Genomic DNA, 12,310 nt, shown 5'->3' on the forward strand with positions numbered 1-12,310 from the left:
GCACTCGGCAAAGAATTCATCGGCAAAGAATTCTTTGCCGAGTACCACCTGTCGGGCACTCGGCAAAGTCTTTGCCGAGTGCCATGTCAGCACTCGGCAAAGTTAACGTCCACCGTCATCTGCCGGTTTCTTTGCCGAGTGCTGATGTGGCAGGCACTCGGCAAAGAGTTTTTAATTTTTTTAAAAAAATAATATTTGCCGAGTGCCGCTCTGACAGGCACTCGGCAATGTAATTTTTTTTTGGAAATAATCTTTGCCGAGTGCTAACACTCGGCAAACTTATGGTCACTTTGCCGAGTGCCGTGTCAGCACTCGGCAAAGCTGTTGTGCTGGGAAAAACTTCCCCAGCTTTGCCGAGTGTTTGCACGCGGCAAATCTGGGTAATTTTTTTTCAATTTTTTTCACATTCCATCCATGCAATATCACATATATTCAACACAAATCCATACAATATCACATATATAGCACATTCCATCCATACAATTCAACACAAATCCATCCACAAGTTCATCCGTAACAAATCCATCCATCCATCACAAGTACATCCATACAAATCCATCACTAGTCCAACATAAGTCCAACATAACCCTCACAGAAGCCAATCCATCACTAGTCCAACATAACCATCACAAGTCCAAAAGTGAAATGAGAGGTACCTACTGCGTCCCTTGGTCCCCATGGCCCCCAGAGTGTGAAGAGCTCCCAGATGGCCACGAAGGCCACCCTTGCTACGGAGGGCCACCCTGGAACGTCCACCCGGGCGGCGGAAGATGGCCGCCTGTCCACCCGGAGTACCCGTGCTGCGTAGACGGAGGAACGCCACCTAGCCACGTGTATTGTGGAGTCGAGCCAACCGTGCCAACCGGCCACCCGTGCTGTGGAGAAGGGCCACCTGGAGGAGTCGGGTTCGAACCCGCCGACTGTGCCTGCACAAAGGAGAAGCGATCTCATTAGTACCTGCAGGATGGCCGCACAAGCTAAAGCAATAAACAACCATATATACTCACCGGAGTCCCTGTAGGACTAGGAGGAGGGGGTGGAGCGAACAGCGAGGGAGGCAACGGAGGCAGGACCAAACTAGGGATCTGAAGGCCCTGAAAGTAGGTCGCCACGTCCTGCAGCTGACGCACCGAGTGCTGCTGGACAGCCTCCAGCTGATGTGCCAACTGCTGCTGGATAGCCTCCAGCTGCCGCTGATGGGCCTCCGCCTGGGCCATCTGCTGGGCCTGCAACTCTGCTAGCTGGGCCTGCAATATTACACCCGCAAGGTTTAAACAATGCAAACGCCAGGTACTTGTGTAAAACCAGTGAACGACGAATAAAACTGTACTTACCTGAAATGCCACCATCATCTGCGTGGAGCTCGGCTGTCGAGGTGCTATGGGGATGTTGGAGGAGCTCGTGCTGGTTTGTCGAATCTAGCTCAGTCTAGGAACAGAGGACGACTCGATTACGCTGTTGGCCATCCAGTACCGGCCGTGCTGCTTCCCTCCTCCCAACCTCATCACGAGGTCCGTATCCAGGGGCTGGGTGGCCAGATCGAAGTCCTCCCTATGGCGCGTGCGAGCCGCCGAGATGTACTCGACAAGCTTGGGGTAGACGCTCGCATTGGTGTACGCGTCGGCCCCGTCCTCTGGGTTGTAGACGTTGTCCGCCGCTGTCGCAGGAAGGAGCCGCTGAATCCATATGTGGAAGTCATGACTCTTCATCCCATTGACTTTCATAGTCTTGAAGTTCACTCCCCTACTCAGATTCGCCGCATACCCATCAGGGAACATTAACGTCTTGATCCACTGCAGTACTTCCTTCCTATTGCCCCTTTTCAGGATGTAAACGGCCGGGCCCCTTTTCCATCTCTTGCCGAGCGCAGGGGTCTTCATCACTAGCTTTGGTCTATCGCACATCTTTTCCACGTCTAGTCTAGCCTTAACGTTGTCCATGAGTGTTGCCCAGAGTGCCTCGGTGACATTCTTTTCTGTGTGCATTACATCGATGTTGTGTGGAAGAAGAAGGTCCTTGAAGTAGGGGAGCCTAGTCAAGCCCGATATATGAGTCCACATGTGTTCGGTAACATATCCAATAAAACCACCCTTGACTTCATCAATTTGGAGAGCCTCTATCTCGGCAAGGACCTCGGCACCGCCCATAATCTGAGGAATGAGGTCGGTGACTTCAACACCTTTCGTGAAGTGCTTGATGTCTCTTCTAAATTGATGGTTGTCAGGCAGGAATTGACGATGTTTGTCGAACAAAGAATACTTGCCACCCTTGTTCAGCCAGGTGAACATCACAGCTGCCTTGCATGTTGGGCAAGGGAACTTCCCGTGAACACACCACGCGCTGAATATGCCATACGCCAGGAAGTCATGCATTGAATTTTGGTACTACACATGCATTGTGAAGTTCTTCTTTGTAGCTCGGTCGTACGTCAGTACCCCCTTTTCCCAAGCATCTTGCAATTCATCCCACACTGGCTGCATGAACACACCCATATTGTTGCCCGGGTGTCTAGGTATTATCAGCGACAAGAACACGTTCCTGGGCTCAAAAATGACGCCGGGGGGGGGGGGGAAGATTGAGGGGGATCACGAAAACAGGCCAACAAGTGTACGGGGCCGCCATCATTCCAAACAGGTTGAACCCATCTGTTGCCAGCGCTACACGTACATTCCGAGCCTCCATAGCTTTGCCAGGATGCATGTCATCGAAGTGCTTCCATGCGTCACCATCCGATGGGTGTATCATCTTGTTAGGACTGTATCTTTTGCCATTCTTGTGCCATGTCATTTGTTTCGTGGACTCCTCTATCATGTACAGCCGTTAGATCCTCGGTAGGAAAGGAAGGTACCGTAGGACCTTCTCGAGGATCTTAGACTATTTCTTCTTGCCATCACTACCGTCTACCTCCACAAACCTAGAGGCTTTGCACTTTGGATAGTGCGTTGCTTTCTCGTGGTCTCCCCTAAATAGGACGCACCCATTCAGACAAGCATGGATCGGCTCATACGGCATCTTAAGTGCACGAAGGAGTCTCTATGACTTGTACGTGTTCTTCGGCAGGATGTGACCCTCCAGAAGCAGTTTGCCCAAAACTGTCAACATGGCATCGAAGTCATCTCGATTCAGGCTCAATTGTGACTTCAACACTATTTGGCATGAAATGGCATCCAGTTGCGAAACCATTGTCTTCTTATGAAGGGGCTTCTGTGCTGAATCCAGCATGGCTAAGAACGCCTTTGCGGTTTCCTCTAGATCCTCCTCCTCCTCCAATCCTTCAACAAATTATGCATCGTGAAAGTCTGCCATCATGTCTGCCATCCCGGCATCTCCATCATACTCCTCGAGGCGTGGTCTCACCACCTCCTCTCAAATACGATCGCCTTCACCATGGTAGATCTAGCGGGTATAGTTTGCAACGAATCCGTGCTTGTAAAGATCTCTCACCACCTGACTCTTTTGTTTTCTTTTCGTGTTCTTACATTTGCTACAGGGACACAGCATCTGACTCGACCCTTTAGCAGCCCTACCAAATGCATGCTCCAGGAAATGATCGGTCCCCCTAACCCATTCATGCCTCTTACTTGCGTAGCCCGTGTACATCCACTCACGGTTATCCATCCTCTGTCATACACATATGTAAGCGAGCAATAAAACCAGCAATTGCATCTACACGACGTTCCTACCATCTAATAGGTGAAGGATAGGTCCTAATCCCACCCGAGGATGCGTAGATAAGGTTAGCTTCCATGCTCCGCTCCTATCCGAGACGGAATTTCGGCAGCACCTCCCCGCTGTTCTCCCGATACACGTCCTACAAAGGAGAGTGTGTATCTGGAGAACAACGGGGAGGTGCTGCCGAAACTCCAACTCGGACGGGAGCAGAACATGGAAGCTAACCCATCTACGCATCCACGGGCTGTCCAAAAAATGTGGACAATCCGAAAGAGATACGGTGGGAACCGTATCTCTTTCGGACGGGAGACGCCTAACTGGGTGACGAGATCTATGACCAAGGTACGGGTACAGGAGTTATACCTAGGGTGGCGGTGCTATGGTGAGGCGACGCTGTGCAGGCAGACCGGCACGGCGCAAGGCTACTCCGAATCAGCTCTTCTCTGCAAAACAAGAAAATACTGTCATTTCCAAAAAAATCGGCAGAACCTCCCCTGCACGGTGAGGTTCCCAAAACCTACAAAAAATCATCGGCACGATGGCCGGCAACCACACAAACATCCACAAGTACACATTTAACACCACAAGCATACATCACAACCATATACTTTAATTATGAAGCCATAAAACCTCCTCCACCTCCAACTCTACATCCACCTCCATCACCACTACCACCACAACCCCACCACCACTTCCACCTCCACAAACACCTCCATTTACTCCACCACAACCACAACACCACCTCCACCACCATCACCACCATCACCACCACAACAAAACACAACACAACACAACACAACACAACACAACACAACACAACACACGGCTACACTACTACGAGAAAGGAAAAAGGAGAAAAGAGAGTGTACCTAGGACGACGTGGACGGACTGGTGGGCCGCCGATTGAGGTGTGATCGACAACGTGCGAGGATGGTTGGGCATCGGGGATGGGTTGGTTGGTGGCGCTTCCTCCTCCTCTCCTTCTCCTTCTCCTTCTCCTTCTCCATCTTCCCCCTCTTCCTTCCTCCTTCCTCTCCTTCCTCCTCTTCTCCGACCGGCCGGGGCAAGGGGCTGGGGCTGGGGACGGTGGCAAGGGGCTAGGGTCGGGGGCGGCGGCGCGGCGGGGCTGGACCGGGGTGGCGACGTGACGACGCGGCGGCGCCAGGACGGGGCCGAGGCGGCGTGCCCGGGCAGGGCCGGGCGGCGCGGCGGGGCACGGCCGGGGCCAGGGCCGGGCGGCGGGCGCGGCCGGGGCTGGGGCCGGCCGGCACGGCAGGGCATGGTCGGGGCATGGTGTGGCGGCAGCGCGGCGGGGCCGAGGCCTAGGCGGCGCGCCAGGGCAGGGCCGGGGCGAGACGGTGCGGCAGCGGGCATGGGCGCAGGCCGAGGCGGCGCGTGCGGCGACGGCGGCGGCGCTGCGCGGTGGCGTGCGGCGGCGGCGGGCGCGGGCGTGCTCGCGTGTGTGTGGAGTGGTGTGTGTGGCCGTGCGCTTTGCCGAGTGCCAGATCGGCTGGCACTTGGCAAAGACTCCATCTTTGTCGAGTGCCAGCACTCGGCAAAGAGCTGCCACGTGGCCGGCTCAGGGGCCACCAGGCCAGCTCGCCTTTGCCAAGTGCCACGTGGTCGGCACTCGGCAAAAAACCTCTTTGTCGAGTGCTAGCCCTAGCACTCGGCAAATTTTTTTTTTGGCGGCCAGTTTTGTTTTGAAGCATTCCTACAGTACCATGATCAACATGTTCAAATTTGGCACATTTTTAGTACATTTTGCTATATTTTTTCACTTTATTTCGATTTGTTGAATTTTTCCGAAAATGTAGGTTTGAACTGCGGGTGCATTGAATATTCGATTTGAATGATTCAAAAATGATATTCTTGTTTTTGAGTGTAAAGTTAGGCCAAATCCAAGAACTGACCCAAAATTTCGATCAACATGTGCATGGGGCAACGCCACCATCTTCCGTGCGCGCGGTTTTTTAATTCTAAAAAATGCAAACGAATTCCGAAAATCGCGAAACTTGTCGAGATGTCATGATATCGTATGTAGTACTGGTTTGTGAACATCGTACGTGCAACGTGCTGGAAACTTTTTCAAATTTTTACCACAGCATACGCATAAGATATCATGACATCTCGACAAGTTTCACGATTTTCGGAATTCGTTTGCATTTTTTAGAATTAAAAAACAGCCCACATGGAAGATGGTGGCGTTGCCCCGTGCACACGTTGATCGAAATTTTGGGTCAGTTATTGGATTTGGCCTAACTTTACACTCAAAAACAAGAATATCATTTTTTGAATCATTCAAATCGAATATTCGATGCACCCGCAGTTCAAACCTACATTTTCTGGAAAAATTCAACAAATCAAAATAAAGTGAAAAAATATAGCAAAATGTACTAAAAATGTGCCAAATTTGAACATGTTGATCATGGTACTGTAGGAATGCTTCACAATAAAACTGGCGGCCAAAATAAAAAAAATAATTTTTTTTGCCGAGTGCTAGGGCTGGCACTCGACAAAGAGGTCCTTTGCCGAGTGCCGACCACGTGGCACTCGGCAAAGGCGAGCCGGCCTGGTGGCCCCTGAGCCAGCCACGTGGCAGCTCTTTGCCGAGTGCCTAACGGCAGGCACTCGGCAAAGGTGACGGCCATGGATGCCGTTTGCCCCCTGGCACTCTTTGCCGAGTGCCCATGTTTGCCGAGAGTCAGGCACTCGGCAAAGCGTCCTTTGCCGAGTGCTGGGTTTGGCGCTCGGCAAAGTGGCTCTTTGCCGAGTGCCCGAGTTTTGCCACTCGGCAAACCTCTACGCACTCGGCAAAGATCCAGTTTCATGTAGTGCCTGCCTCTACAGCGGCTATAGTACCACAGCAAGGAGCCTTTTCGGCGTCGCCTTCCCCTCAGTCATACCTGAATCGGTGAATGCTGTCAAATCCAGGGCTCACCCAGCAAATAAATGTCTGCATAATATGTATGTTCCGACTGTGAATAACAACAATAAAATTCAACCATTCATATATATTGTTGATGACAACACACTCACAGCAGCACAAAAGGCTTTCACTAAACCAAATTTAGATGCTCAAAACGAAGCCTGTGAGAAACCGATGAAAATGTGTATATGGCATACCTTTTGTGCCCTATCGCCTACTGTGAGAAGGTGCTCTGATGAATTGAAGCTACAGGTCGCCGGACGGCCTAGAGCCCTCTGACGTGGTGAGCCTGCAAGCTTAAGGCCAATGGTGACGCCAAGGCAGCTAGCTTGCCGACGATGAGCCACGGGCGCGGCGACGCCTCTCCTCACGGTCTGTCTGCTGCTATCAGATCTTGGTGGCTCGGTAGTCACTGACTATTCAGTACTCAGTGTTGGCCTATAGGATCACTGGCTCAGGTGAGTTGACCACTCACCAGTCTTGCCGAGTACCCACTAGTGTTGCCGAGTACCCACTAGCCGTGTCGACCACGAACAGGCGTTGTCCGTCCCCACACACTATGGCTAGAGATTTAAGAAGAGGGAGAACAGAGCATACACACACAGTACAAGGCACCAGCGTTGGCCGAAGCCCTGTATGGAAGATGCTCTGTTCTCCCTCTTCTTCAACCTCTAGCCATAGCGTGTGGGGACGGACAATGCCTGTTCGTGGTCGGCACGGCTAGTGGGTGCTTAGCAATACTAGCGGGTGCTCGGCAAGACTGGTGAGTGGTCAACTCACCTGAGTCGGTGATCCTGTGGGCCAACAAGTGGTATCAGAGCCATACAAGCGCCGTCACCGGACTAACCATTGGCGATGACGAATGGTTTGGAGATGGGCGACAGCAGTGGCACTGTTGTGGCTGCCTAGCTATGACCGAAGGTCGTTGTTCATACGGTGTGGGAGGTCAGTGGCACCAGTTGGTTGACACTATCTCGCACCAACTATGGAGAGTGGTCAGTGACCATGAAGGTCAAGCTCAGAGCCCGACGGCTCTAGAATGCTATTGACAAGGGCACCGACAATGAGGAAGATGATATGTCAGCGTTGGAGGTTATCCTCGCTGCTGTACAGATGGAGTACAGGGAGCTGTTGGGGCTGAAGAGCTCTGCTAAGGAGGTGTGGGAGGCTATTGCGGTGATGCGTCTCAGTTTCGACCACGCAAAGAAGGCGACAACCTAGCTTCTGAAGCAGGAGTACGCCAACCTCAAGTTCTAGGATGGTGAAACGGTAGAGGATTTCTTCCTCTGCCTGTAGACGCTCATCAGCAAGCTGAAGAGCCACGACGTCACCATCAATGAAAAGGAGGCGGTCTCCAAGTAAATCCACTCCGTGCCAGCAAAGTACATCCAGATCGCTCTCTCTATAGAGATGATGCTGGACTTGTCCACCCTCACCATTGAGGATGTGATAGGCCGTCTGTGGGCGGTGGACGAGCGCCTGGAGCAGGCGATAGCAATGAAGGATAGCGGCAAACTGCTGCTGACAGAAGAGGAGTGGGCTGCTCGGAGGAACTCCGGGAAGGTAGCCTCCTCCAGCCACGGTGGCGATGGCAAGCGCCGCGGCAAGGCTTCTTCGGAGAATAAGAAGCAGGTCGACCCCAACGCCTGTCGGCGCTGCGGGAAGATGGGCTAATGGGCACGGTAGTGCCCAAATCACAAGCTAGAGAGGAAGGCTTAGGCTCATCTGACGCAAGCTGATGATGAGGATGAGGCCACTATCCTAATGGCGACGTTCTGTGCACTGCACGACGTCGAGGCCGAGGAGAAGGTGGAGGTGATGGCGGTGGAAGGGTCTGGGAAGGACCTAAAGGCTATCAACCTCAACGAACCATGTGCCAAGTCCACCTCGAACATGTGAGCGCTGACCCGGAGCAGCGGTGGTACTAGACTCCGGTGCCAGCAACCACATGACGGGCTCCAAGGAAGCCTTCTCCGAGCTCGACGACGATGTTACCGGTACGGTGAAGTTTGGTGATGGCTCAAGGGTGGCAATCCGAGGGTGTGGCACCATCATCTTTAGGTGCCAGAACGGGGAGCACCACATGCTAATGGATGTATATTACATCCCACAGCTGTGTTCCGGCATCATCAGCATTGGTCGGCTAGATGAGCGCAGTAGCGAGGTTCTGATCAAGGACGGAGTCCTCAGGATCAGAGACCGGGAGTAGCGACTTCTTGCCAAGGTGAAGAGGTCCCTGAACCGGTTGTACCTGCTCGACTTGAAGGTAGAGCAGTTGGTGTGCCTGGCGGCAAGGCACAACGAGGAGCCATGGTTGTGGCATGCCCGGTTTGGACATCTCAGCTTCAACGCGCTTGGTCGGTTGGAGAAGATGGTCTGAGGGCTACCCCACATCAAGCACGGAGGCGAGCTGTGTGATAGCTGTCTGGCTAAGAAGCAGAGGAGGCTACTGTTCCCAAAGGCGACCAAATATCGCGCGAACGGTGCTCTCGAGCTCGTCCACGGCGATCTCTGCGGGCCGATCACACCATCCACAAATGGTGGTCAGCGGTACTTCCTCCTGCTTGTGGATGACTACAGTCGCTACATGTGGCTGCAACTCCTTACGAGCAAGGATGAAGCGGCGACAACGATCAAGAAGTTCAAGACGCGTGCGAAGGCCGAGAGCGGCAAGAAGCTCCACGTGCTGAGGACTGATCATAGTGGCGAATTCACTTCAGTGGAGTTCGCTGCGTACTACGCGGAACAAGGTGTGGTGCGACACCACACCGTGCCGTATTCACCACAGCAGAATGGCGTGGTGGAGCGACGGAACCAGACGGTGGTCAGCATGGCTCGATCCATGATGAAGGCCAAAGGCATGCCGGCAAGGTTTTGGGGTGAGGCAATGACACTGCGGTGTTCATCCTCAACCGCGCTTCGACCAAGGCCCTGATGGGCAAGACGCCGTTCGAGGCTTGGTATGGCCAAAAGCCGAGCGTGTCCTTCCTCCGGACATTTGGCTACATCGGCCACGTCAGGAAGACGAAGCCAAACCTCACCAAGCTGGAGGACAGGAGCACACCGATGGTGTTCTTGGGCTATGCGAAGGGTACCAAGGCGTACCGGCTCTATGACCCACGCGGAGACAAGGTGCTTGTCTCGTGCGATGTCATGTTCGACGAGAAGGCGGCTTGGAACTGGAGCAATCCGAGCATGGGGGAAGCTGGTGGCGTCACCAGCACCTTCGTCGTCGAGCACTTGGTCATCCACGGGAGTGGAGATGCTGGGGAAGAGGTGCCGAGCACTCCGAAAGGAGTGCCGACCACTCCAGCGATAGAGCCGAGCGCTCCTAGGGCAGTGCCGAGCACTTCGGGAGGGATGCTGAGCACTCCGGGAGGAATGCCGAGCACTTCTGGAGGGATGCTGAGCATGCCAGGTGTGGTGCCAGGAGGTTCTGCAGTGGCGGTGACCACTTCAGGACGGGTGCCGAGCACTCCCGTGGCGGAGCCAAGACGTCTTGTAGTGGTGCCGACCACTCCAAGACTAAGGCTGAGCACTCCTGCAGTCGTGCCGAGCACTGTAGGAGTAGTGACGAGTTGTCCATTAGTAGTGCCGAGCACTACATCCGGGGTGCCGAGCACTCCAGGTGCTGTGCCGAGCACTCCAGGTGCTGTGCCGAGCACTTCAGCGGAACAGGGAACTCCATCAATGCTGATCGAGTTCGCCTCACCTCCAAGTGACATCACTGAGTTTGTGGACGCCTACCACGAAGGTGAGAAGGTGCGGTTCCATAGCTGGACAACATCGTCGGCGGCACAGGGCCCTCAGGCCTGGTGGGTAGGCTGCTCAATGACCCAGAGCTGCTACTTGTCAGAGCTAAGGAACCACCCATGTTCGCGCTGGCCGAGCGCGATGGAAATTGGCGACGAGCGATGCTAGAGGAGATGAAGGCAATAGAGGAACACAAGACTTGGCAGCTTGTTGATCCACCTCTAGGATGCCATCCGATCAGCCTGAAGTGGGTGTACAAGGTCAAGCGGGACGAGCACAGCGCCATTGTCAAGCACATGGCACGCCTCATGGCTTGAGGCTTTATATAGCACGAGGGCATCGACTTCGAGGAAGTCTTTGCGCCGGTAGCGCGCATGGAGTCTGTCCGTTTGCTACTAGCCTTGGTAGCAGCAAAGGACTGGCGCATCCATCACCTTTACGTTAAATCGGCCTTCCTCAATGGTGAGCTTGCGAAAACGGTCTTCGTCAGGCAACCTCCAGGTTTCGCCATCAAGGGAGAGGAGCATAGGGTGCTCTGACTACGCAAGGCGCTCTATGGGCTGCGGCAGGCCCCACGAGCGTGGAACGCCAAGCTTGACACCACGCTAGGTGAGCTTAGGTTCACACGGTGCGCAATCGAGCATGCACTCTACACGTGGCGACGAGGGAAGGAGGAGCTCATCGTCGGCATGTATGTGGATGACTTAATCATCACCGGCGTGCACGGAGGACATTAATAGCTTCAAGCGTGAGATGGCGGCTCGTTTTCAAATGAGCTATCTCGACACACTCTCCTACTACCTCGGCATTGAGGTGAGACAGGGGAAGGAGGCACACATGCTCGGTCAAAGTGCGTACGCCTCTAAGTTGTTGGAGTGGAGCGGCATGGTTGAGTGCAAGCCATGCGTGACTCCGATGGAGCAGCGGCTGAAGCTGACGAAGGCTAGCACCATGGCGAAGGTGGATGCAACACTCTACCGGAGCATCGTCGGTGGTCTACGCTACCTAGCCCACACGAGACCAGACATTGTGTTCGCCGTGGGCCACGTCAGTCGCTTCATGGAGGATCCTAGAGAGGATCACTGGGCTGCAGTGAAGTGGCTACTTCGCTACGTCAAGGGGACGGTGGATCAGGGGATCATCTTTCCCAAGAACGGCGGGAGTAGGCTGCAGCTCACTGTGTTCAGCGATGCAGACAGGGGGGGGACATCGACGGACGACGGAGCACCTCTGGCATGCTCGTCTTCCTCGGGTCAACTCCAATTTCATGGCTGTCGCTGCAACAGAAGGTGGTGGCGCTATCTACTTGCGAGGTAGAGTATGTAGCGGCGACCACAGCGGCGTGCCAAGTTGTGTGGCTACACCAGCTGCTGGGCGAGCTGACCGGTGCGGAAGCTCACCCACCAGCACTGATGGTGGACAACCAGCCCGCCATCGCCGTCGCGAAGAATCCAGTTCTGCACGACCGGAGTAAACACATCGACGTGAAGTTCCACTTCCTTAGGGACTGTGTCGATGGAGGGCAGAGCATCATTGAGTTCGTCGAAACTGGTCGGCAACTCGCGGACGTCCTCCCCAAGCCGCTCAGACATCTTCGACTCACGGAGCTAAAGGAGATGATCGGCATGGAGGGGGTATAAGGGTTAGCAGTAGGATTAGAAAAAGAATTGTTAGATAATATACTGCTATCTTGTGTGAACACACAGCAGGGGAAGACGGCGCCGAAAAGGCTTCCTGCTGTGATACTGTAGCCGCTGCTGGTGCAGGCGCCGAATGGCTCACCTGCAGCACTGTAGCCACATGCAGAGGCCGGCGCAGAGTCAGCCCTGCTGTGTTATCTAGTTACTGTTATAGCATGACAGCTGTACTAAGACTAGATGGATAGAGGTGTATAAATAGACTGCCACGACAACTCAGTAAAAAGAGTTCAGATTTATCATTTCCTATACAGGCTTC

General features: G+C 53.9%; 1 protein-coding gene across 1 annotated transcript; it reads left to right on the forward strand.

The window, feature by feature from the left end:
* The first annotated feature begins 11,107 nt into the window (after nt 1-11,107).
* On the forward strand, nt 11,108-12,105 carry LOC136480468 (uncharacterized mitochondrial protein AtMg00810-like). The gene is made up of 2 exons (XM_066477998.1): nt 11,108-11,533; nt 12,061-12,105. The coding sequence occupies exons 1-2, from the start codon at nt 11,108-11,110 to the stop codon at nt 12,103-12,105; spliced, it is 471 nt and encodes a 156-aa protein (XP_066334095.1).
* The last annotated feature ends 205 nt before the right edge of the window (nt 12,106-12,310 follow it).

This window comes from Miscanthus floridulus, chromosome 9, assembly GCF_019320115.1.
Source record: "Miscanthus floridulus cultivar M001 chromosome 9, ASM1932011v1, whole genome shotgun sequence".
Taxonomy (NCBI): Eukaryota; Viridiplantae; Streptophyta; class Magnoliopsida; order Poales; family Poaceae; genus Miscanthus; species Miscanthus floridulus.